At 44.5% G+C, this 27,371-nt stretch overlaps 2 protein-coding genes across 3 annotated transcripts in view; both read right to left on the bottom strand.

Annotated features, from left to right (window-relative positions):
• LOC141073033 (uncharacterized) overlaps positions 1 to 27,371 on the bottom strand; it is a 344,218-nt gene that overhangs the window by 258,505 nt on the left and 58,342 nt on the right. The window lies entirely within an intron of this gene.
• Positions 16,098 to 27,371, bottom strand: part of LOC141073038 (uncharacterized) — a 69,626-nt gene continuing 58,352 nt past the window's right edge. The window contains exons 1-2 of one of the 2 annotated variants that reach the window (XM_073560350.1): positions 18,677 to 18,823; positions 16,098 to 18,183 (exon numbers count right to left, since the gene is read on the bottom strand). In XM_073560350.1, the coding sequence (XP_073416451.1) occupies positions 16,283 to 18,183; positions 18,677 to 18,683 (1,908 nt within the window). In that variant the 5' untranslated portion in view covers positions 18,684 to 18,823 and the 3' untranslated portion in view covers positions 16,098 to 16,282. Of the gene's footprint in view, positions 18,184 to 18,676; positions 18,824 to 27,371 lie in introns of those variants that run through there. The other variant, XM_073560349.1, reaches the window with a different exon arrangement.

Raw genomic sequence — 27,371 nt, forward strand, 5'->3', positions numbered from 1 at the left:
ATACTATGGTGGGATTTCCTGTTCCCTCTGGTCTGGACGATTCTATGTCATTAGCCATTCAGGTTGATCGGCGTTTACGTGAACACAGGATTGCACGAGAGGTGTTGCCACCGGTTGAACAGACGTCTGAACCTATGCAATGTGATAGAGTTTTGTCTAAGGCGCAACGTCAGGAGTTCAGAAGGCGTAATAAGCTGTGTTTTTTCTGTGGAGATGCCTCGCATATTATTTCTGTTTGTCCTAAACGAGAGAAACGCTTTGCACACACGTTTTCTGTTGGTGCTGTTCAACCTAAGTTTCTTCTGGCAATTACTCTGATCTGCTCCCTGTCCACATTTTCCGCCAAGGCTTTTGTGGATTCAGGAGCAGCGCTAAACCTAATGGACTTGGATTTTGCTAAACGTTGTGGATTTCCGATGACACCTCTGCAGACGCCTATCCCTTTGAGGGGGATTGATGCTACTCCTTTGGCGAAAAATAAACCTCAGTTTTGGACCCAGGTGGTCATGCGGGTCGCCCCAGACCATCAAGAAAATTGCAGATTTTTGGTGTTGCATGGTCTGCATGATGCCGTTGTTCTGGGGTTTCCCTGGTTGCAAATTCATAATCCAGTTTTGGATTGGAAATCTGTGTCTGTGGTGAGTTGGGGTTGTCGGTGTGCCTTTAGTGAGGCTCCGTTTTTTTCCACCTCTCCTCAGTCGCATGATGTTCATGACTATTTGTCGGACTTTTATGATGTATTTAGTGAGAATGAGTCCGCGTCCTTGCCTCCTCATAGGAGTTATGACTGTGCAATTGAACTGAGCCCGGGGTGTAAATTTCCCAAGGGTCGGCTCTTCAATTTATCTGTACCCGAGCACGAGGCTATGCGGTCCTATATTAAGGAGGCGTTGGAGAAGGGTCATATTAGACCATCCTCTTCACCCTTAGGCGCCGGTTTTTTTTTTGTGGCCAAAAAGGATGGTTCTTTAAGGCCTTGTATTGATTATCGTGCCCTCAACAAAATTACTATTAAATATCAGTATCCGTTACCCCTGATTTCGGATCTATTCTCTAGAGTTAGAGGTGCTTGCTGGTTTACCAAGCTTGACCTCAGGGGGGCGTAAAATCTTATCCGCATTAAGCAGAGGGATGAATGGAAGATGGCGTTTAATACTCCGGAGGGACATTTTGAGTACCTGGTGATGCCTTTTGGGCTCACTAATGCCCCTTCTGTCTTCCAGTGCTTCATGAACGATATTTTCCAAGACTTTGTCGATAAATTTTTGATTATCTATCTGGATGATATTTTGATCTTCTCCAAGGATTGGGATTCTCATGTGGAACATATTCGGACTGTGTTCCGGATCTTGAGGGAGAATTCCCTGTATGTCAAAGGATCGAAATGCCTTTTTGGAGTACAGAGGATTTCATTTTTGGGATTTATTTTGTCTCCGTCAACTATTGAAATGGATCCGGCCAAGGTATAGGCCATTTATGATTGGGTTCAGCCCACTTCTTTGAAGGCCCTCCAGAAGTTTTTGGGTTTTGCTAATTTTTATCGGAAATTTATAGCAAAATTTTCTAGTATTGCCAAGCCATTGACTGATCTGACTAAGAAGGGTGCTGATGTGTTGAATTGGTCTCCGGAGGCTGTTGCTTCCTTTCAGGAGCTGAAGCGAAGATTTACCTCCGCCCCGGTTTTGCGGCAACCTGATGTCTCACTCCCGTTCCAGGTAGAGGTGGATGCTTCTGAGATCGGTGCAGGAGCTGTTTTGTCCCAAAAGGATCCTGTAACATCTAAAATGAATCCCTGTGCTTTCTTTTCCCGAAAGTTCTCTCCATCTGAACGTAACTATGATGTGGGGAATCGGGAACTGTTGGCCATGAAGTGGGCATTTGAGGAGTGGAGACATTGGTTGGAGGGAGCTAAACATCAAGTTGTGGTCCTCACTGACCACAAGAATTTGATTTATCTAGAGTCGGCTAAACGCTTGAACCCTAGACAGGCTAGGTGGGCCTTGTTTTTTACACGTTTTGATTTTGTGGTCTCTTTTCTTCCTGGAACTAAGAATGTCAAGGCAGACGCCCTCTCTAGGAGCTTCTTTGCTGATTCTCCTGTGGTGACCAAGCCTGCTACCATCTTAGGCGAAGGGGTAGTTCTTTCTGCCATCTCGCCCGATTTGAGACTTGCTCTGCATTGGCTGGTCATCCAGGTATTTTTGGTACTAGAGATCTGGTGTGTCGCTCTTGTTGGTGGCCCACCTTGTCTCATGATGTCAGGAATTTTGTGCAGTCCTGTGGGACTTGCTCCCGGTCTAAATCTTGTTCTCGCTCTAGTGGGTTGTTGATGCCTTTGCCGGTCTCCAGGAGGCCATGGACCCATATTTCAATGGATTTCATCTCTGATATGCCGGTCTCTCAAAGAATGACTGTTATTTGGGTGATTTGTGATAGGTTCTCTAAGATGGTTCATCTTGTACCACTCCCTAAGTTGCCATTTTCCTCTGAGTTGGTGCCCCTGTTTTTGCAACAGGTGGTTCGCTTGCACGGGATTCCTGAGAACATTGTATCTGACAGAGGAGTTCAGTTTGTGTCTAGATTTTGGAGGACTTTCTGTTCCAAGCTGGGAATTCAGTTGTCCTTCTCCTCTGCTTTTCACCCTCAGACCAATGGGCAGACAGAGAGAACAAACCAGACCTTGGAGTCGTATTTGAGATGTTTTATTTCCGCTGATCAGGATGATTGGGCTTCATTTTTGCCCTTGGCCGAATTTGCTTTAAATAATAGAGCTAGTTCTGCCACTTTGATGTCACCTTTTTTTTGTAACTTTGGGTTTCATCCTCGATTTTCTTCAGGGCAGGTGGAGCCTTCTGCCTGCCCAGGTGTTGACACTGTGGTGGAGAGAATGCACCAGATCTGGGACCAAGTGGTGGATAAGCTATCTCTCTCCCAGGAAAGGGCCCAGCGGTTTTCCAATCGACATAGGACCATTGGTCCCCAGTTTAAGATTGGTGATATGGTGTGGTTATCATCAAAAAATATTGCTATTAAGGTGGCTTCTCCTAAGTTTAAGCCTAGATTTATTGACCTTACAAGATTTTGGAGATTATTAATCTGGTCTCTTTTCGTTTGGCTCTTCCTGTCACATTTAAAATCCATAATGTGTTCCATAAGTCCTTGTTGAAGAGGTTTGTTGAACCAGTTGTTCCTGGGGTGGCACCTCCGGACCCTGTATTGGTTGAAGGTAACATGGAATATGAGGTAGAGAAGATACTGGATTCCTGTCTGGCGAGACGGAGACTCCAGTATTTGGTTAAGTGGAAGGGTTATGGTCAGGAGTATAATTCCTGGGTCTCTGCCTCTGATATTCATGCCAAAAGATTGGTGCGTGCCTTTCATCGGGCTCACCCTGATCGCCCTGGTGGCGTGGTTGAGGGTTCGGTGACCCCTCCTCAAGGGGGAGGTACTGTTGTGAGTTCATTTTCCCCTTCGTCACTGAGGTCTGGTGAACTCCCTATTCTGGTAAAGGAAGGTAATGAGCATGATTATCAGGCACCTGAGCCTAATGATGATGACTGGCTGAGTGGAGTCACTGACTGGATATAAGGCTGCCGACGCCCTTCTGCCCTGCGGGTGATTTCTCTGTGGACTTCTAAGAGACCATTCTGATTCCTGCTCCTCTAAAGCTAAGTTTTTATTCTTTGCCTCTTAGCATTTGTGTTTTGTTTTTTGTTTGCCTTGCTTTTCTGGATTCTGCCATTCCCTGCTGGGGTGAGCTGAATCTCCTTTGCCGGTTGCTCTGTCTTCAGAATATTCCTGAGTACTGACATAGTCTTTTTGAAGCCTAGCGTCTTCAGGGCCTTTTTCACTGTCAGTCTGTTGGCTCTTATTTTCATAGGGTTTTTCACGGATTGCAGACAGCAGCCTTCCTGTCCTTTCCTATCTAGTTAGCTTGGGCCCCGTCTTTGCTCAGTCTATCTTTCTGTCTTTGTTGTGTTCTTTCTTCTTGCTTCACCGTCATTATATGTGGGGGCTGCCTTTTGCTTTGGGGTCTGCTCTGGGGCAGTTTAGATTTCCCTTTCTGTCTTTAGGCTATATAGTTCTCCGGCTGTGATCGAGGGGTCTAGGGCATCGTAGGAACCCCCCACGGCTACTGCTAGTTGTGTTGATAGGTTCAGGGGTCTGCAATCCGATAGCTGCCAACCTCTCTGGTTTTCTGGACTTAGCTTGCATTTCTGTTTTTGCCTCCTACGGTGACTCAATTATAACAGTGGTACTGCATAGGCCATGAGTTCACGGAAAGCTGAGCTTTCCACCAACCGATAGGGCATCATCTCTAACGAGATTAGTTTGGCAATGTGGGCGTTCAAATCCAGTGTACGCGGATGAGAGACTGAGTACTTTCTTGACCTACTCATAGTCTCTGGGAGGGTGAGCTGGACTTCAGAGCTGCATATGGTGGAAGTAGCGGTTGACAGGGCGGACTGAGAGAGGGTTGTTGATGGTGATGGAGTTGGTGTTCGTTCTGATTGCCTAGAGTCAGTCTTTCGTTGATATAACAGTGGGATTCCCTGACTGCTTTGTCCTTGCAACGACACCTCAACATTTGCTGCTGTGCTAACCGGTGGGCTTATAGTGGGGGAAACAATGTAGCGTTGCTGACTACCTTCTTTGTGATCAGTTGCACATGTGCTACTTGAGGTTTAGTGTTGTGTCCACGCTTGCAAGTGCATGCTGGTTAAATGTCTAAGCATGCAACTGGTATTCAAATTTTTCAGATTTTTCCCTCGGCTAAAGGTCTTTGCGCACTTCTTACAGATAACCTTGGCCTGATCATGAGGATTTTGTTTAAAAAAGTGCCACACTGCACTCTTCCTACTTTGGCAGACATTTTGCGTCCTAGCACGCTGTGCTATTTTGACCCTCTGGACAAGCTGTCCAGCAACTCTTTTGATTTTTGGAACCTGTCTTTGGAGTGCTCCGGGCCTGCCAGATAACAGCTGTTGCGATGTCGATGTCTGCTGTGGATGCTCCTCCTCATCTAAGCTATTGGAAGCAGTACCCCATTCCCCCAATGGATGCCAATCTGGGTCAACAACTGGGTCATCCATCACCTCCTCTTCAATGTCATGTGCACCTTCCTCTGTGTCACAGTGTATGGTGGTATAGTATGTGGGAAGGGGCACCTGAGTCTCATCAGGGTCAGAATCAGGCTCAGTACACTGCGAGGACAATGTAGTGCTCTGAGTGAATGTACCAGCAGAATCATCTATCAGTGGCTGTGCATCAGTGCACTCCATGTCAGATTCATCTTGGCCTGGGTAATTCACCATTTCACTGGATAATCCAGGCATGGTATGTGAAAACAGCTCCATGGAGTAATCAGTAGTATGGCCTGCGTCATCCTTCAATCTTGGTTGGGGTGAAGGACACAAGGAAAGGTGTGGTTCATGAACATGAGCCTCCAATGACGACTCAGTGCTTTTATTTTTTACAACTTCAGAAGAGGAGGCAATAGAGCTGGAGGCTGAGTCAGCAATGTAAGACAAAACTTTTTCCTGAAGCTCAGCTCTGGCTTTAAAAGCGGTTTGCCAACTCCTAGAAAACTAAGCCTTCGAGGCCCTGTGGAGCCAGATGATGACGAAGGCTCAACACCTCCTGCATTCTGTCCTATTTTGCTTTTGCCACTACCATCAGATCCACCACCAACACCATCATTACCAGCTGGCAACCCCCCGCATAATTCCACGGCCTCTTCCACCAGCCTTCCTAATTTTTGGTAGAAATGTACACAAAATCACACAAACTATATAGAAATTTAAAACAAGGTACAAGGTGTATATAGGATAGGGGAGATGTTGAATTTGTGAACACACTTGTGGACACTGGACACTGTGGGATTGTGTGTGGCCCAGGAAATATCACAGCGCTATGTCACAGGCTCAATGTCGCAGCTGTGAAAAATGTCATTAGAGGATGATGGAGATTTTGAATTTGTGAACACACTTGTGGACACTGTGGGATTGTGTGTGGCCCTGGAAATATCACAGCGCTATGTCACAGGCTCAATGTCGCAGCTGTGAAAAATGTCACTAGAGGATGACGGAGATTTTGAATTTGTGAACACACTTGTGGACACTGGACACTGTGGGATTGTGTGTGGCCCTGGAAATATCACAGCGCTTTGTCACAGGCTCAATGTCGCAGCTGTGAAAAATGTCACTAGAGGATGACGGATATTTTGAATTTGTGAACACACTTGTGGACACTGGACACTGTTGGATTGTGTGAGGCCCAGTGAATAGCACAGCGCTATGTCACAGGCAGAAATTGGCTAGTGTATGACAAACTACAAGGTGTATATAGAATTGGGCAGAATAGGAATCTCCCTAGAGTGTAGGTCTGTAAGAAGGGAACATGTCCTCGACTTATCCTTACAGAGCGACACACAGATAGCTTCACTGTGGCCGTGATAACAGCCGTTACACGGTACCGAGAGAGGAGCGCGCACGTACACGGCTGTCTGGTGTACGTAAAATTGTCAAGCTACGTGTTTTTTAAGTATACGGACTGACACACGCTGTCTCTCTATAGTTTTGAATGTGATCAAAAAGCAAATATACTTAACTGTTTGAAAACTAGACAAAACTATAAGGTGGAGGTCTGTAAGAACGGAACATGTCCTCGACTTATTCTTACAGAGTCACACACATATAGCTTCACTGTGGCCGTGATAACAGCCGTTACACGGTACTGAGAGAGGAGCGTGCACGTACACGGCTGTCCGGTGTACGTAAAATTGTCAAGCTCCGTGTTTTTTAAGTATACGGACTGACACATGCTGTCTCTCTATAGTTTTGAATGTGATCAAACAGCAAATATATTTAACTGTTTGAAAACTAGACAAAACTAGAAGGTACAGGTCTGTAAGAACGGAACATGTCCTCGACTTATCCTTACAGAGCGACACACAGATAGCTTCACTGTGGCCGTGATAACAGCCGTTACACGGTACTGAGAGAGGAGCATGCACGTACACGGCTGTCCGGTGTACGTAAAATTGTCAAGCTCCGTGTTTTTTAAGTATACGGACTGACATATGCTGTCTCTCTATAGTTTTGAATGTGATCAAACAGCAAATATATTTAACTGTTTGAAAACTGGACAAAACTAGAAGGTGCAGGTCTGTAAGAACGGAACATTTGACACATTATTTTTTTTTTCCCTATTTTCCTTCTGAAAATTTGGGGTGCGTCTTATTGTCCGGTGCATCTAATAGTCTGAAAAACTACTAAAGCAGGATGGCACCATTGAAGCTCTAAAAAATTATAGGGAGAAAAATACTTTATCTAAAAAACTTATTAACCCCTTTACTGACCGGGCCAATTTTTACATTTCTGACCCCTCTCCCTTTATGAGGTAGTAACTCTGGAATGCTTCCATGGATCCTGGTGATTTATTGCAAAAAATAGTTTTTGCATTACCATATTTTGAGAGCTATAATTTTTCCATATTTTGGCCCACAGAGTCATGTGAGGTCTTGTTTTTTGCGGGACGAGTTGACAGTTTTATTGTTACCATTTTTGGGCACATGACATTTTTTGATCGCTTTTTATTACGATTTTTGGGAGGCAGAATGAACAAAAACCAGCAATTCATGAATTTCTTTAGGGGGGCCTTTATACCGTGGTAAAATTGATAAAGCAGTTTTATTCTTCGGGGTAGTACGATTACAGCGATACCTCATTTATATAATTTTTTATGCTTTGGCGCTTTTATACAATAAAAACAATTTTATATGAAAAATAATTATTTTTACATCTCTTTATTCTGCGAGCTATAACTTTTTTATTTTTTTGCTGATGACGCTGTATGGTGGCTCGTTTTTTGAGGCACAAGATGATGTTTTCAGTGGTACCATGTTTATTTATATCTGTCTTTTTGATTGCGCGTTATTCCACTTTTTGTAAGGCGGTATGATGATAAAGCATTGTTTTTTCCCTAGTTTTTTTTATTGTTTTTAAGGTGTTCACTGAAGGGGTTAACTAGTGGGACAGTTTTATAGGGTGGGTTGTTGGAGATACCAAATATGTGTGCTTTTATTTTTATTTTTTTATTTACATAAATAAATGTATCTATTGGGGAAATATTTTTTTTATTTATTTAGGAATTTTTAATAAATATTTTTGCACAACATAATTTTTTTTTTACTTTTCTACATTGTCCCAGGATCAGACATTACTAAACAAAGTCAGATAGCTGAACTGACACTTTATTTGATCTTAGTGTTCAGGGAGTTAAAGTGCAGGGAGCGGTCCATGACCGCTCCTGGCACTTAGTGCCGGGTGTCAGCTGTGATAATCAGCTGACACCCGGCCGCTATCAGCCGCGCTTCCCCCGTGAGCGTGGCTGATTGCATATGACGTATTATCCCGTCCATGGTTAATGTCACGGGTTTCATGGATGGGATAGTATGTCTAAGGTCAAAAAGGAGTTAAGACTCACCAATCTAACCCAAGAAGAGGTGCAAAACCGGCTAAATAAGTTTAAAATAGATAAATCTCAGAGTCTGGATGGCATACACCCACGAGTACTAAAAGAACTAAATAATGTAATAGACATGCCATTATTTCTTATATTTAGGGACTCTATAGTGACGGGGTCTGTTCCACAGGACTGGCGCATAGCAAATGTGGTACCATGTTACCACGGCTGGTCAGGTGAGGAAAATCTCCAGGAGTGGACCCTCTGGATCGTGGCACTGAGGGGCCCCGGGCGAGCTGCCAGGTGGAGCCGACCCCTATACAGGGATCATTAGGAGCAGGCCCAGGGGTTCGGGTACCACGATAGCCGGCACCGAGAGGGGCGGCTCAGAAGGAACTGGAGTAGAAGCACAAGACAGTAGGAGGAAGGACCAGAGTAGAATTGCAGGACCGGACCAGGGATAGCAGGATGAAGTGGGATCACTGGAGACAGGACCGGAGTAGGACTGCGGGACTGGAGCATAGACAGCAGGACAGAACAGGATCACTGGAGACAGGACCGGAGTAGGACTGCAGGACTGGAGCATAGATAACAGGACGGAGCAGGAACACAGGAGGCAGTACTGGAGTAGGACTGGAGCATAGATAGCAGGACCCACAGAATAACAGACTGTGGGACTGCTGCAGAAACTACGGAAGACAGGACTGCGAGACTGCAAGTACACAAGGAAGCAGAGCCCAGTGTGCTAGCAAACACAACGATCAGGCGCCTCCCTCAAAGGAGGATGGCCTGATATACCCCTGCCTGGTCTGCCATTCGTCTGATGGTGCTTCCGGGTCAGGGCACCGGCTGAGGACAAGTGACAGGAGGTAAGCGCAGCCGCGGCCTACGGCGCATGCGCATTGCATGCAGAAATGCCGTCTGGCGTGGACCTGTCAAAAGGGGCCACCGCGACTGCCGGACGGCGGGGGGCTGCAGCGCGGGAGCGGAGGCCAGGTGAATATACAGCAGCGGCATGACAGTACCCCTCCCTTAAGCCGCCCTCCCCTGAGATTAGCAAAAAATCTCTTGAGAATGCGGGGAGCATTGATATTCTCCCGGGGTTCCCAGGGCCTCGCCTCAGGACCAAAGCCCTTCCAGACAATAAGAAAAAAGGTCCTACCTCTAACCTTTTCTATGGCGACGATATCCTCCACCTAAAAGGTATTATCAGTACCAACCGACTGAGAAACAGGATCGGATACAGGGTGGAAACTGACCTGTCAGAAGGGGCCGCCGCGGCTGCCGAACAGCAGGGAGCTGCGGCGCGGCAGAGGAGGCCAGGAGAGTATACAGTGGCGGCATGACATACCAATATTCAAAAAGGACTCTAAAAGTGAACCAGGAAATTATAGGCCAGTAAGTCTAACCTTTATTGTTGGTAAAATATTTGAAGGGTTTCTGAGGGATATTATTCTGGATTATGTCATTGAGAATAACTGTGTAACTCCATATCAGCATGGGTTTATGAGGAATCGCTCCTGTCACACCAATCTAATCAGTTTTTATGAAGAGGTAAGCTATAGACTGGACCAAGGTGAGTTATTGGACGTGGTATATCTTGATTTTTCCCAAGCGTTTGATACCGTGACGCACAAGAGGTTTGTACACAAAATGAGAATGCTGGGTCTGGGTGAAAATGTGTGTAAATGGGTAAGTAACTGGCTTAGTGATAGAAAGCAGTGGGTGGTTATAAATTGTATATTCTCTTACTGGGTTGCTGTGACCAGTGGGGTGCCGCATGGGTCAGTGTTGGGACCTATTCTCTTCAACATATTTATTAACGATGTGGTAGAATGTTTACACAGTAAAATATCGATATTTGCAGATGATACAAAACTATGTAAAGCTGTCAATACAAGAAAAGGTAGTATTCTGCTACAGATGGATCTGGATAAGTTGGAAACTTGGGCCGAAAGGTGGCAGATGCGGTTTAACAATGATAAATGTAAGGTTATACACATGGGAAGAAGGAATCAATATCGCCATTACACACTGAATGGGAAACCACTGGGTAAATCTGACCTGGAGAAGGACTTGGGGATCCTAGTTAATGATAATCTTACCTGCAGCAGCCAGAGCCAGGTAACAGCTGCCAAGGCAAACAGGATCATGGGGTGCATTAAAAGAGATCTAGATACACACGATGAGAGCATTATACTGCCTCTGTACAAATCCCTGGTTAGACTGCACATGGAGTACTGTGTACAGTTTTGGGCACCGGTACTCAGGAAGGATATAATGGAACTAGAGCGAAAACAAAGGAGGGCAACAAAATTAATAAAGGGGATGGGGGAACTACAATACCCAGAGAGATTAGCACAATTAGGATTTAGTCTAGAAAAAAGATGACAGAGGGGCAATCTAATAACCATGTATAAGTACATAAGGGGACAATACAAATATCTCTCCGAGGATGGAGACCTCTGGTTGTCATGCCGACCCATCGGTGTCCCGCAATCATGTGACGGGGTCACCAATGGACAGGATTTACTACGCGCTTCTGGTAAGTGCGAGTTAAATGCCACTGCGGTGGCTCTGCTTACATTTTTGTGAAAGGCCCTAGCCCCCACAGTTGCATGGTCTCCTATGCTGTGGACTCCGGGAAAAAGGCTGCCGGGGCGACGCATGCGCAGATGGAGATCTTGGCACCAAGACTTTGGGAGATGAGATCTCAGAACTGAAAGTGTAAAAGTAATTTTTTTTAAAAATCCTAAATTAAAAAAAAATAATTCCCTAATAAAGTCTTTTTTTCTGTAAAAAAAAAAGCTATAAAAGTACACATATTTAGTATCGCTGCATCCGTAATGACCCGCCCTATACAACAAAGCAAAAAGCAATGCTTTATCATTATACTGCCGATCATAAAGTGCAATAACGCGCAATCAAAAGACGAATATAAATAGACATGGTACCGCTAAATTGTCATCTTATCCTGCAAAAAAATGAGCCACCACACAGCATCATCAGCAAAAAATAAAAAAGATATACAGTCATGGCCAAAAGTTTTGAGAATGACACAAATATTAATTTTTACAAAGTCTACTGCTTCATTTTTTCTAATGGCAATTTGCATATACTCCAGAATGTTATAAAGAGTGATCAGCTTAACAGCAAATTACTTGCAAAGTCAATATTTGCCTAGAAAATTAACTTTATCCCCCAAAACACATTTCAACATCATTGCAGCCCTGCCTTAAAAGGACCAGCTAACATCGTTTCAGTGATTGCTCCATTAACACAGGTGTGGGTGTTGATGAGGACAGGACTGGAGATCAATCTGTCATGATTAAGTAAGAATGACACCACTGGACACTTTAAAAGGAGGCTGGTGCTTGGCATCATTGTTTCTCTTCTGTTAACCATGGTTATCTCTAAAGAAACACGTGCAGTCATCATTGCACTGCACAAAAATGGCCTAACAGGGAAGAGTATCGCAACTAGAAAGATTGCACCTCAGTCAACAATCTATCGCATCATCAAGAACTTCAAGGAGAGAGGTTCCCTTGTTGCCAAAAAGGCTCCAGGGCGCCCAAGAAAGACCAGCAAGCGCCAGGACCGTCTCTTAAAAGTGGTTCAGCTGCGGATCGGGCTACCAGCAGTGCAGAGCTTGCTCAGGAATGGCAGCAGGCAGGTGTGAGTGCATCTGCACGCACTGTGAGGCGGAGACTCTTGGAGCAAGGCCTGGTCTCAAGGAGGGCAGCAAAGAAGCCACTTCTCTCCAGACAAAACATCATGGACAGATATTCTGCAAGAGGTACAGGGAGTGGACTGCTGAGGACTGGGGTAAAGTCATTTTCTCTGATGAATCCCCTTTTCGATTGTTTGGGACATCTGGAAAACGGCTTATTCGGAGAAGACCAGGTGAGCACTACCACCAGTCTTGTCTCATGCCAACTGTCAAGCATCCTGAAACCATTCATGTGTGGGGTGGCTTCTCAGCCAAGGGAATGGGCGCTCTCTCAGTCTTGCCTAAAAACACAGCCATGAATAAAGAATGGTACCAGAATGTCCTCCAAGAGCAACTTCTCCCAACCGTCCAAGAGCAGTTTGGCGATCAACAATGCCTTTTTCAACATGATGGAGCACCTTAAAGCCATAAAGCAAAGGTGATAACTAAATGGCTCAGGGAACAAAACAGAGATTTTGGGACCATGGCCTGGAAACTCCCCAGATCTTAATCCCATTGAGAACTTGTGGTCAATCATCAAGAGACGGGTGGACAAACAAAAACCTTAAAATTCAGACAAAATAAAAGCATTGATTTTGCAAGAATGGACTGCTATCAGTCAGGATTTGATCCAGAAGTTGATTGAGAGCATCCCAGGGAGAATTGCTGAGGTCCTGAAGAAGAAGGGTCAACACTGCAAATATTGACTTGCTGCATTAACTCATTCTAACTGTCAATATAACCTTTTGTTACTCATAATATGATTGCAATTATATTTCTGTATGTGATAAAAACATCTGACAAACACACATAAAAACCAGAGGGCAGCAGATCATGTGAAAATATAATATTTGTGTCATTCTCAAAACTTTTGGCCATGACTGTAGCTTGTAGAACAAAGCGATGCAAAAATAATTATTTTTTATATAAAATTGTTTTTATTGTATAAAAGCGTCAAAACATGAAAAAATTATATAAATGAGGTATCGCTGTAATCATACTGAAACTCCTTTTTCAATTTTACCACATGCGGAACGGTGTAAACGCCTCCCTCAAACGAATTTCGTAAAATGCTGGTTTTTGTTCATTCTGCGTCCCAAAAATCGGAATAAAAAGTGACTAAAAAATGTCACGTGCCCGAAAATGATACCAATAGAAACGTCAACTCGTCCCGCAAAAAATAAGACCACACATGACTCTGTGGGTCAAAATATTGAAAAATTATAGCTCTCAAAATGTGGTGATGCAAAAACTATTTTTTACAATAAAAAGCGTCTTTTAGCGTGACAGCTGCCAAACATAAAAACCCGCTATAAATAGTAAATCAAACCCCCCTTTATCACCCCCTTAGTTAGGGAAAAATAATAAATTAAGAAAATCTATTTCCATTTTCCCATTAGGGTTAGGGCTAGGGTTAGGGCTGAGATTAGGGTTAGGGGTGTGTTGGTGTTAGGGTTGGCGTTAGAATGGGGGGGTTTCCACTGTTTGGGCACATCAGGTGCTCTCCAAACGCAACATGGAGTCTGATCTCAATTCCAGCCAATTCTGAGTTGAAAATTGTCAATTGGTGCTCCTTCCCTTCCAAGCTCTGCCATGCGCCCAAACAGTGATTTACCCCCACATATGGGGTATCAGCGTACTCAGGACAAATTGTACAACTTTTGGGGTCCAATTTCTCCTGTTACCCTTGGGAAAATAAAAAAATTGGGGACTAAAAGATCGTTTGTGGAAAAAATATGATTTTTTTATTTTCACGCCTGGGCGTTATAAACTTCTGTGAAGCACTTGGGAGATCAAAGTGCTCACCACACATCTATTTAAGTTTCTAGGGCAGGTCGTTTCCAAAATAGGGTCACTTGTGGGTGATTTCCACTGTTTAGGCACATCAGGGCTCTCCAAATGCGGCATGACACCCGCAGACCATTCCATCAAAGTCTGCATTCCGAAACGTCACTACTTCCCTTCTGAGCCCCAACCTTGTGCCCATACAGTAGTTTTCTCCCACATATGGGGTATCAGTGTACTCAGGACAAATTGGACAACTTTTGGGGTCGAATTTCACCTGTTACCCTTGGGAAAATAAAAAAATTGGGGACTAAAATATGTTTGTGTAAAAAATGATTATTTTTATTTTCACGCCCGGGCGTTATAAACTTCTGTGAAGCATTTGGGAGTTCAAACTGCTTACCATACAACTAGATAAGTTCCTTGGGGGGTCTAGTTTCAGCTGGGGGGGTCTAGTTTCCACTGCTCAGGCACATCAGGGGCTCTACAAATGCGATATGGCACCCGATGTCAATTCCAGCCAATTTTGCGTCAAATGGCGCTCCTTCCTTTCCGAGCTCTGCTAAAACAGTGGTTTACCCCAATATATGGGGTATCTGTTTCCCTTGGGAAAATAAAAATTGGCGGTGAAAAAATCATTTTTGTGGAATATGATTTTTTAATTGCACGGCTGTACATTATAAACTTCTGTGAAGCCCTTGGGGGTTCAAAGTTCTCACCACATATCTAGATAAGTTCCTTGGGGGGTCTAGTTTCCAAAATGGGGTCACTTGTGGGGGGTTTCCACTGTTTAGGCACATCAGGGGCTCTCCAAACGTGACATGGTGTCCGATCTCAATTCCAGCCAATTTTGTGTTGAAAAAGTCAAACGGCGCTACTTCCCTTCCGAGCTCTGCCATGCGCTAAAACAGTGGATTCCCCCCCCACATATCAGGTATCAGCATACTCAGGACAAATTGCACAATAACAAGAGTCCTGATTCTATCACTTAAAGGCCAAGTCTGAAAGCTTCCGACTAGATAGAACATGGACAGTAGCTTGAGACTCCTTTCACCGAAACAAAAAAAAACACTAGGCCAATCCGAGCATAGCTGCTCCTCTGGCTAAGCCAAGTTGCAAATGAAGCTGGGACTGAGTTCTGAGACACAAGGACTCTCTAACTGGAGTCGAGGCTAGAAACACAAAGTGTGAAGTGCAAGGCCGGCAATACAAGGTACGATGCCCGAGGTCAAAGGCATTAAGCCAGAGGCACAAAGCCAAAGGTACGAAACCACAAGGCATGAGGGGTGCAGAGGTGTTATGAGACACAGAAGCTAAGAGGCACCATGTGATGCTAAGAGGCACCCATGAGGCCCAGGGGTCTTGCGATCCACAATGAGGCCCTGAGACACTATGAGGCCCAGAAGCACAATAAAACAGAGAGGCACCATGAGTTCCAGAGGCACTATCAAGCACAGACTAGGGTCACGCTTGTGAGACCGGACTCAGTTACATTTAAGAGCGCAATCCATCTGAATTTGGGATAAACCTCCACTGTGAGTGGTACATTTCAATTGTCCGATTAGCCCCACCTGAAGGAGCCAATTTAATGAGCTGCAGCTGGAGGGCAGTCTTCAGAGATAATGTGCTGTATTAACCCCATGTGTCCTCCTATGGATGGAGCAGTAATGCTGCATTATTGTAGATGTGCACAGGCTGGCTGTTGGTGGAGGGACCTCTACCCAGAGAGGTGTTGGCCTCGAACTGCTTGTCAATGGAAAAGAAGGCCGAGACCAACCAATTCCCCGGAGTCTGTCCTTTGACAATAAACAGGATAACATATTTTCTATCTAGGACCAACCTTTCATGTGATACTCCCATGTCGGGACAAGAAAAATACTAGAAGGTGGAGGGGAGTGGGGCCCTTTAACCTGTTCCATCAGAGGTTAAGGAAGGACAACCTCTTGTACTAGAAAAAAAGTTTTGTAAAATGCTCAAAAATAATGAAAACTGCTATACTTTTAACCTTTCTGACAAAATAAAAGGACATTTGAAGAATTATGGTGACATTATAAAACAGAAGGTAAATGTTACTTATCCAATTTTTGGGTATTACAACTATTTGGTTTATGGGTGTAAACAACGTTTGAACATTGCAAATTTTTCGAATTTTTTTAATTTTAATAACTAAAAACAAAATATATTGATTTAAATATATTACTAAAGCAGAATACAAAGTGTCAAGAACAAAAAAAAAACTCTCAGGTAACTGAGATAAGTTTAAAAATTCCATTGTTATTACCACAATAAAGATTTGAAAAATTTGGCTTGGTTACTAAAAGATTAAAATGGCTTAGTCCCAGTGTGACTTCTCTTCTGATGTATAACAACATTGTGTTTGTTAGTAAAACATTTCCCACATTCGAAACATGAAAATGGCTTCTCTCCTGTGTGAATTCGCTCATGTCTAATAAGATGACATTTCTTATAAAAACTTTTTCCACATACTGAACATGAAAAATTCCTCTCTCTTGTGTGACATAGCTCATGTGTAACAAGAATTGATTTATCTGCAAAACATTTACCACATTCTAAACATGAAAATGGCTTGTCTTCTGTGTGACATCTCTCATGTGCAACAAGACTTGTTTTGTTGGAAAAACATTTCCCACATTCTGAACATGAATACGGCTTCTCTCCTGTGTGAATTCTCTGATGTACAACAAGATGTGATTTCTTAGTAAAACATTTGCCACATTCTGAACATGAAAATGGCTTCTCTCCTGTGTGATGTCTCTCATGGTCAAGAAGATTTGATTTCTGAGAAAAACATTTCCCACATTCTGAACATGAAAATGGTTTCTCTCCTGTGTGAATTCTCTGATGTACAACAAGTTGTGATTTGTTAGAAAAATATTTTCCACATTCCGAACATGAAAATGGCTTCTCTCCTGTGTGACGTCTCTCATGTCTAACAAGATGTAATTTATGAGAAAAACATGTACCACACTCTGAACATGAAAATGGCTTCTCTCCTGTGTGAATTCTCTCATGTCTAACAAGATGTGATTTGTTAGCAAAACATTTGCCACATTCTGAACATGAAAATAGCTTTTCTCCTGTGTGAATTCTCTCATGTCTAACAAGTTGAGATTTCTTATTAAAACATTTCCCACATTCAGAACATGAATATGGCTTCTCTCCTGTGTGAATTCTCTGATGTACAACAAGTTGTGATTTGCTAGCAAAACATTTTTCACATTCTGAACATGAAAATGGCTTCTCTCCTGTGTGATGTCTCTCATGTTCAAGAAGACTTGATTTCAGAGAAAAACATTTCCCACATTCTGAACATGAAAATGGCTTCTCTCCTGTGTGAATTCTCTTATGTGTAACAAGTTGTGATTTCATAGTAAAACATTTCCCACATTCTGAACATGAAAATGGCTTTTCTCCTGTGTGAATTCTCTCATGTCTAACAACATGTGATTTGTTAACAAAACATTTGCCACATTCTGTACATGAAAATAGCTTTTCTCCTGTGTGAATTCTCTCATGTCTAATAAGTTGAGATTTCTTATTAAAACATTTCCCACATTCAGAACATGAATATGGCATCTCTCCAGTGTGAATTCTCTGATGTACAACAAGTTGTGATTTGCTAGCAAAACATTTTCCACATTCTGAACATGAAAATGGCTTCTCTCCTGAGTGATGTCTCTCATGTTCAAGAAGACTTGATTTCACAGAAAAACATTTTCCACATTCTGAACATGAAAATGGCTTCTCTCCTGTGTGAATTTTCTCATGTCTATTAAGTTGAGATTTCTTATTAAAACATTTCCCACATTCAGAACATGAATATGGCTTCTCTCCTGTGTGAATTCTCAGATGTACAACAAGTTGTGATTTGTTAGCAAAACATTTCCCACATTCTGAACATGAATACGGCTTTTCTCCTGTGTGAATTCTCTCATGTAGAACAAGACGTGATTTCTTAGCAAAACATTTCCCATATTCTGAGCACGAAATTGGCTTCTTTCTTGTGGACGCGCTTTTATTTTCCACACTTTTATTTTGCCTAACAGTCTGTGATGAATTAGGAGATAATTCTTTGCTAGGAAGGGCTGAGGGTATATCTGAGATGTCACCATGCTCTTCATATGTTTCTTGTTTGAAGCCATCATCTTCTGCTTTAATATACGAAGATATCAGATGTCCTTCGGAGCTGCTATTATACTCATCTGCAGAGAATAAAAGTGATTTGATTTTTGAACAAAACTTTAAAAATCATATTTATCTAAATACAAAAGTTAAAAATTTAAGAAAAATGTATACATTTTCTAAGGTATGTAGTAAACACTTTATCATAAACTGACTAAAGTGTCATTTACATGATGTGAGTAATGCACAAAGAATCAATTGTACTAATGTTCCTTCCCGATCATTGCCGAGTGCAAAGATCAAACGTCAAAGAATAAACCATTTGTCAATGATCACATATTTCATTATAATATTATATAGCTGTCGGCAGCGCATCCATTGTGTACATAGAAAGTGTTCTGCAATAATAAAAATGCATGAGAACAGAAACAATCCATCGCTGCTCCATCACAATGAAAGCTAATAAGCCCCAATCAACTTCCTATATCATTATTATTATAGCGCCATTTATTCCATGGTGCTTTGCATGTGAAAAGGGGTATACACAATAAAAAACAAGTACAATAAACTTACAAGCCATGACTGGTACAGGAGGAGAGAGGACCCTGCCAGCGAGCGTTCACAACCTACAAGGGAATCCGTTATATTCTCCTTGCAGCCGCCCGCTTTCCGTCTTCAGGGAAAGTAGACGGTTGTAGCCATCATCTCTCTGATCAGTGACTGTTACAGCTCCCTGAACTGCCTCAAAGTGGCTACGGAGAAAATATAACTTCACTTTCTCCCAATAGCCGATCTTCCAGTAAAAAAGACAAACATGATTTAAATACTATTTACCTGCAGATTACCACTATATCTTTACAAAGACAGATAATGGCCCATAACAAGCACTGATGGATCATGTGGGAGCATTTTTCTTTTTTCTGCCAACATAAAGAACAGATTAACATTTGGTCGAACTTTCAACTCTACAGAGGATTCGAGAGAGACATCAGACTATAGACTCGGGTATAATTGTGTGTCTATACTAACAGCCAGCCTGGACTGTTCTTGAATAATGAAAAATATTCCATATATTGCATACCTTGGTGTGTGATGTGAAACTTTTGTCTATTTCTCAGTGACTACCTTAAGTAGATCACTAGCACTCAAATTTTCATGCGACAGAGCCCAGGATACGCTCATACTGTACCACTCGTGTCACGTGAAATGTTCAGGAGTCAGTGTAAATAGGTGGAGGACATCTCACATGCTCCATGACAGCTACGTGCACAGCGTAGAGGGGAGGAGCCGTATGGTCGTGCATTAGGAAGTCATGGCACAAATATAAGGCTGGATAAGCTCAGGCATTATTCTGCTTTCTCTTATAATCTACTCATGATTGTACAAACGTGGGTAAATTTGTTGGTACCCCTCTTTTAATGACAGAAAAACCCATAATGGTCACAGAAATAACTTGAATTTGACATAAGTAATAATAAATAAAAAAATCTACGAAAATGAATAAATGAAAGTTAGACATTGTTTTTCAGCCATGCTTCCAAAAAAAAAATAAATAAATAAATAAAACTCATGAGATAGGCCTGGACAGAAATGATGGTACCCCTGAAAATAATGTGACAAAAGGGATATGTTAAATTGCGGTGTGTCCACAAATTAGCATCACAGGTTTCTACAATCTTGGAATCAGCGGGCTTCAGATACTCATTGTGCTGTATGGTGACAAGGTGTGTATCACACTCAACATGGACCAGAGGAAGCGAAGGAAAAAGTTGTCTCAGGAGATAAGAAAGAAAATTATAGACAAACATGTTAAAGGTAAAAGTTATAAGACCATGTCCAAGCAGGTTGATGTCCCTGTGCCTACAGTAACACATATTCAGAAATTTAAGCTCCATGGGACTGTAGCCAACCTCCCTGGACGTGGCCGCAGGAGGAGAATTGATGACAAATCAAAGAGACGGATTACACTATATAACAAAGTTTAATTTTTTGTTTGTCCTTGGGTAACAATGGAGTTTTCCAAATCACTTATGATTAAAGTGAAAAGAAAATGGCAAAAATTCCCAAGAAAGTTTGCTTTTGTGGTCAGGACATTGATAATTTGAAATCTATCTTTTCTCAAACATTAGCAAAACGTGCAACATTGTGTAGGCCGCGAGAAGCTTGCGGAAATGCGAGAACCGTCAATAAAGTAGTATAAATACAGGATCCTTAATTGCCCATTTCTGTTTGTGTTACAGCTGATACATATCTGCATTTAATTTAGATGGCATCAAGAGGTTGTAAAAGTATCCGGCAGATGCATTTTGCTACATTTGTGGCGAATTTATAAAAACATGGGCTAAGATACATCTTCTAAGATGTGTGAGGCCTACAGAGCCTACTTCAGCATGCCTGTAGAAGATCAAGACAATATATGGGAGCCTCATTTCACACGTGAGTACTGCAAGAGAACTCTTGAGGGTAAGGTGATAGATTATTGATAGATAAGATATTAATATTTTAATTTTTTTTAATTGCAAAATTTTAAAAGAACATGTATAATTGTATATCATATAGTTCAAAACACTTATATATTTTATTCTCATGTTTAATACCTTACAGACTGGTACAGAGGAGAAAAAAGGGCAATGAAGTTTGCTATCCCACAAAATTGGCGAGTGCCTACTGACCACGTCAACTGTGACTTCTGTATGGTGGACCCATCCAAACGTCGAACTGGCAAGTGTGCGCATCCTATCGCCTATCCAGACATTCCTTCCTCAATTGCTCCAGTTTCACACTGCCCCGAGCTGCCCATTCCCATTCCTCCAGAAGTTCAGGCATCTTCAGGAGAATATAGGCAGTCTGAGAGTGAGGAAGACAATGCAGATCCAGAATACAGTTTCAAAAAAGAAAGAACACCTTACTACCCTAACCAAAAAGACCTTAACGATCTCATCAGAAAGGTCTGTCTCATAAAGTCAATTGCTGAGCTTCACACGTCGAAGCTCAAACAGTGGAATTTGTGAGGTGAAAATGTCAAAGTAGCTGATCAGAGAAAGCATCATCAAACTTTTGCCAGCTTGTTCAGTTAGCAAGATGGACTGTGCTACTGCAACAATGTGACGGGTCTAATCGAAGCTATAGGAATCACGTGCAATTCGAGCAAGTGGCGCCTATTCATAGATCGTTCATCCAGGAGCCTCAAAGCCGTGTTGCTGCATAATGGGAACAAAAACCCATCTCTGCCTGTGGGGCAGTCGGTTCACCTCAAAGAGGACTATACCAGTGTCAAGCTGCTGTTATGTGTCTTGAAGTACGAGGATTATGGCTGTGACATCATTGGAGACTTCAAAATGGTGGCATTTCTGATGGGCCTCCAAGGCGGTTTTGCAAAGTTTCCTTGTTTTCTTTGGCTTTGGGACAGCCGGGACACCAATTGGCAATATCACAGGCGGAACTGGCCAAAGAGGACCGAGTTTTCTGTGGGAAATAATAACGTGAATTGGGAGCCATTGGTGGACCCACGGAAAGTGATGATGCCTCCCCTGCACATCAAGTTAGGCCTGATAAAACAGTTTGTCACAGTTCTCGACAAAGTATCAGCAGTAGAGTTGAGCGAAACGGGTCGAAAAATTTCAAAAGTCGCCGACTTTTGGCAAAGTCGGGTTAAATGAAACGAAACCCGACCCTAGGATGAGGTCGGCCACGAGGTCGGCGACTTACGCGCCAAAGTCGCGTTTCAAAAGTTTGTTTTGCGCTCTTTTTCAGCCAATCAGGATCCACGGACACTGTGGGCAACGTGATGACATAGGCAGGGGTCACCACCATCTTTCAGAAGGGCATGCAAGTGATTGGCTTGCTTTGGTGGGCGTCACAGGGGTTATAAAAGGGCGTGCACGCCGACCGCCATCTTACTTCTGCCGATCTTGGCATAGGGAGAGGTTGCTGCTGCTGATTCTGTAGGGAGAGCGTTAGGCAGGGAAGAAGAAAAAAAAACTGCTTCTGCTGCTAGCGATTTTGCCTGTACAACACACCAGTCACTGTGTGTGCAGTGCAAGGGGAGGCTATATTGTGGTGGATCAGCGGTGTTGTTTGTTAGGCTGCCTTCTAAGGCTTCCTGACAGCTGCATTGCTGTTTACCCACTGCTCTGCAAACTGCTTTTTTAAAAGCAGTCACAATTTTTTTTTTTTGTCCTGCTGAGGTACTAAGCGTGCATTTTTTCACACCATACAGCGGTGTACGCTCCTCACACAGTACCGTGTAACGGCTGTTATCACAGCCACAGTGAAGCTATCTGTGTGTCACTCTGTGAGAATAAGTCGAGGACATGTTCCGTTCTTACAGACCTGCACCTACTAGTTTTGTCTAGCTTTCAAACAGTTAAATATATTTGCTGTTTGATCACATTCAAAACTATAGAGAGACAGCGTGTGTCAGTCCGTATACTTAAAAAACACGGAGCTTGACAATTTTATGTACACCGGACAGCAGTGTACGTGCACGCTCCTCTCAGTACCGTGTAACGGCTGTTATCACGGCCACAGTGAGGCTGTGTGTCACTGTGGAAGGATAAGTGGAGGACTTGTTCCGTTCTTACAGACCTACACTCTATGGAGATTCCTATTCTGCCCAATTCTACATACACCTTGTAGTTTGTGATACACTAGCCAATTTCTGCCTGTGACATAGCGCTCTGATATTCAGTGGGCCTCACACAATCCAAAAGTGTCCAGTGTCCACTAGTGTGTGCAGAAATTCAAAATCTCCCTTATCCTGTAGTCACTTTTTTCACACCTGTGCCATCGAGCCTGTGACATAGCGCTCTGATATTCAGTGGGCCTCACACAATCCATAAGTGTCCAGTGTAAACAAGTGTGTGCAGAAATTCAAAATCTCCCCTGTCCTATAGACACCTTGTACCTTGTTTTACATTACTATATAGTTTGTTGGATTTTGTCTACATTTCTACAAAAAATGAGGAAGGCTGGTGGAAGAGGCCGTGGAATTGGGCGCGGGTTGGCAGCTGGTAATGATGGTGTTGGTGGTGGATCTGATGGTAGTGGCAAGAGCAAAATAGAACCGAAAACAGGAGGTGTTGAGCCTGCGTCATCGTCTGGCTCCATAAGGCTTCGAAGGCTTAGTTTTCTAGGAGTTGGCAAACCGCTTTTAAAGCCAGAGCATCAGGAAAAAGTTTTGTCTTACATTGCTGACTCAGCCTCCAGCTCTATCGCCTCCTCTTCTGAAGTTGTAAAAAGTAAAAGCACTGAGTCGTCATTGGAGGCTCATGTTCATGAACCACACCTTTCCTTGTGTCCTTCACCCCAACCAAGATTGAAGGATGACGCAGGCCATACTACTGATTACTCCATGGAGCTGTTTTCACATACCATGCCTGGATTATCAAGTGAAATGGTGAATTACCCAGGCCATGATGAATCTGACTGATGCACAGCCGCTGATAGATGATTCTGCTGGTACATTCACTCAGAGCACTACATTGTCCTCGCAGTGTACAGAGCCAGATTCTGACCCTGATGAGACTCAGGTGCCCCTTCCCGCACACTATACCACCATACACGGTGACACAGAGGAAGGTGCACATGACATTGAAGAGGAGGTGATGGATGACCCAGTTGTTGACCCAGATTGGCATCCATTGGGGGAAGAGGGTGCTGCTTCCAATAGCTCAGATGAGGAGCATCCACAGCAGACATCGACATCGCAACAGCTGTTATCTGGCAGGCCCGGAGCACTCCAAAGACAGGTTCCAAAAATCAAAAGAGTTGCTGGACAGCTTGTCCAGAGGGTCAAAAGATCACAGCGTGCTAGGCCGCAAAATGTCTGCCAAAGTAGGAAGAGTGCAGTGTGGCACTTTTTTGAACAAAATCCTCATGATCAGGCCAAAGTTATCTGTAAGAAGTGCGCAAAGACCTTTAGCCGAGGGAAAAATCTGAAAAATTTGAATACCAGTTGCATGCTTAGACATTTAACCACCATGCACTTGCAAGCGTGGACTCAACACCAAACCTCAAGTGCCACATGTGCAACTGATCACAAAGAAGGTAGTCAGCAACGCTACATTGTTTCCCCCACTGTAAGCCCACCGGTTAGCACAGCAGCAAATGTTGAGGTGTCGTTGCAAGGCCACAGCAGTCAGGGAATCCCACTGTTATATCAATGAAATACTGAATCTAGGCCATCAGAAAGAACACCAACTCCATCACCATCATCAACCCTCTCTCAGTCCGCCCTGTCCACCGCTACTTCCACCATATGCAGCTCTCAAGTCCAGCTCACCCTCCCAGACACTATGAGTAGGTCAAGAAAGTACTCAGTCTCTCATCCGCGTACACTGGGTTTGAACGCCCACATTGCCAAACTAATCTCGTTTGAGATGATGCCCTATCGGTTGGTGGAAAGCGCAGCTTTCCGCAAACTCATGGCCTATGCAGTACCACGCTATGACCTACCCAGTCGCCACTTCTTCTCTCGCGAAGCCATCCCAGCCCTCCACCATCATGTAAAAGACCGCATTGTCCATTCACTCAAGCAGTCAGTGAGTGGAAAGGTGCACCTCACAACTGATGCATGGTCCAGTCGGCATGGCCAGGGCCGTTACGTGTCCATCACTGCGCACTGGGTTAATGTGGTGGATGCAGGGTCCACAGGGGACAGCGGTGGTGGGACAGTGCTGCCTAGCCCACGGTATAGGAAACAGTTGGCTGTAGGCGTTCGACCCTCCTCCTCCTCCAGAAGCGAAAGCTCGTCCACAGAGCGCAGTCGTACGAGCACTCCATCTGCAGCTGCCACTGTTGCACACGAGGTGTCCCCCTATCGAGCAGCTAGTGGAAAGCGTCAGCAGGCTGTGTTGCAGATTATGTGTTTGGGCGACAGACACACCGCCGAGGAGCTGGCCGAGTACTTGAAGCGACAAACTGAGTCATGGCTGGGCAGTGTACATCTTGAGGCAGGCAAGGTAGTTAGTGATAACGGCTGTAATTTTGTGGCAGCCATAGCCCTTTCAAAACTCAGCCACATACCTTGCTTGGCTCACACCTTGAACCTGGTGGTGCAGTGCTTCCTCAAAAATTATCTGGAGTGAACAGCCCTGCTCCAGAAGGTGCGAAGACTGTGCGCGCACATCCGCCGGTCGCTTGTACACTCCGTTCGTACGCAGAAGCTGCAGCGATTGCTCCACCTTCCCAACTACCGCCTCATTATCGACATTGCAACAAGGTGGAACTCCACCCTGCACATGGTGGAGCGGCTGTGCGAGCAGAGGCAGGCCATAATGCATTTGTGGGAGGATACACGGCCAGGCACTTTGAGAGCAGACATGGAGTTGACAGGTGTGCAGTGGTCGAAGCTGAAAGACCTCTGTAAAGTCCTTCAGTGTTTTGAGGAATGCACACGGCTGGTAAGCGCAGACGACGCCATCCTAAGCATGAGCATCCCACTTATGCGTCTGCTCATGCAAACTTTGACGCACCTTAAGGAGCAGGCGTCTGCAGCCAATGTTGACGAGGGAATCCTTGATGACATTCAGCCATTATCTGCTCAGGGACCTCTCCTGGACGAGGTGGAGGAAGAAGAGGAGGAGGAGGATGATGATGGGGATGATTACTTAGGGGAGGAGGATGCATCTCGTGGGGCAAGTGAAAATGTTGGCGTGGCAAGGTCTGGTACAGGGTTTGTGCGTGACTGGAGGGATGTGGAATTGCCAGAAAGTGCTCCTCCAACCAGCACTCGCAGTGCATCATTGACACCGGGAACATTGGCCAACATGTCAGATTATGCCTTGCAGATCCTAAAAAGGGACCCCCGCATTGCCAAAATGATGACCGATGACGACTACTGGTTGGCCAGCATCCTGGATCCACGCTATAAAGGCAAATTACAAAACATCATGCCACAGGAGAACCTTGACCTAATATTGGCTAATAAACAAGCAACTCTGGTAAATCGGTTGCTTGAGGCATTCCCAGCACACAGCAGCGGTGATGGTTCTCACACGAGCCGTACGGGCCGGGGGCAGCTTGGCAGAGGTGTTCATGGTGCACACAGCAGAAGTGGCGTTGGAGACAGGGGTTTCATGACAATGTTGTGGACTGATTTTTCAAGTACCGCTCACACAACTGGTAATACTGCATCGATGGAAAGTGACAGGAGACAGCAGTTGTCAACTATGGTTACAAACTACCGTATTTTTCGCTTTATAAGACGCTCCGGATTATAAGACGCACCCCAAATTTTGAGGAGAAAAATAGGAAAAAAACTTTATTTTTAATAAAATGGTGGTGCATCTTATAATCCATGCGTCTTATTGCTTTCCAGGGGTGGTGATGGAGGAGGCCGGAGTGGAACATTGCTGCTGGGATGAGGGGGTGTTTTGATGTGCAGCGTGCCGCTGCCGGTGTCTGTTACTGCCGCCGCCCTCTGTCCCCTGATGCTTGCCACCACCGCCACGCTCTGTCCCCCGGTGCCTGCTTGCCACCACCGCCGCACTCTGTCCCCCAGTGCTTGCCACCACCGCCACGCTGTCCCCCGGTGCCTGCTTGCCACCACCGCCGCGCTCTCCCCCGGTTCTTACCGCCACCACCGCGCTCTGTCCCCCCGGTGTTTGCCGCCATCGCCGCGCTCTGTCCCGTTCTGAGGGTACTTGCCGCGGCACTCTGTGCCCTGATGCTGCCGCTGCGCTGTCCGCCACCGCCGCGCTCCTGTCCCCCGGTGGTTTCTTCCGCCCCGCCGCCGCCGCGCTCTGTCCCGTTCAGCGTGGGGGGGTCTCTGTCGCTCCATGCCTGCTTTCTTCCTGGAAAATGGCCGCCGCGCATGCGCAGACGGACATCTCGGCACTGAAATCTCGGGAGATGAGATGACATCCCCTGAGGAAGAAGTATAGACTTCGAAACGCGTTGGGAAATAAAAGTACAGTTCATAAAACCTGGAAGGATTGATTTGTCAAGCAGCGCACTTTTAATCCATAAACTTTCTCCTTTATAATCCAACATCAACATATGCCACTTTCTAAAACTCCCTAACTGTGCTGCCTCCCCCCCCATGGCCGGGGTCACCACCTAGCGCACGACACCGTGCGAGTGCCGTTACCCTGGACAGGTGGGTAGGCCGACTCTTGGGCGCGGGCACTGGCACAGGGTCCCTCATAGTGCAATCAAGTGTCTCTGACGGTGGTGGTGCACACCCGCCGTCAGACACACCGCCGTACTATGAGGGGCCCAGTGCCAGTACCGACGCCCACGAGTGGGCCCCCCTTGCTTTACTTCT

This window comes from Dendrobates tinctorius, unplaced genomic scaffold (genome assembly GCF_039654945.1).
Source record: "Dendrobates tinctorius isolate UK_male_01 unplaced genomic scaffold, ASM3965494v1 ptg000295l, whole genome shotgun sequence".
In the NCBI taxonomy this organism is placed as follows: domain Eukaryota; kingdom Metazoa; phylum Chordata; class Amphibia; order Anura; family Dendrobatidae; genus Dendrobates; species Dendrobates tinctorius.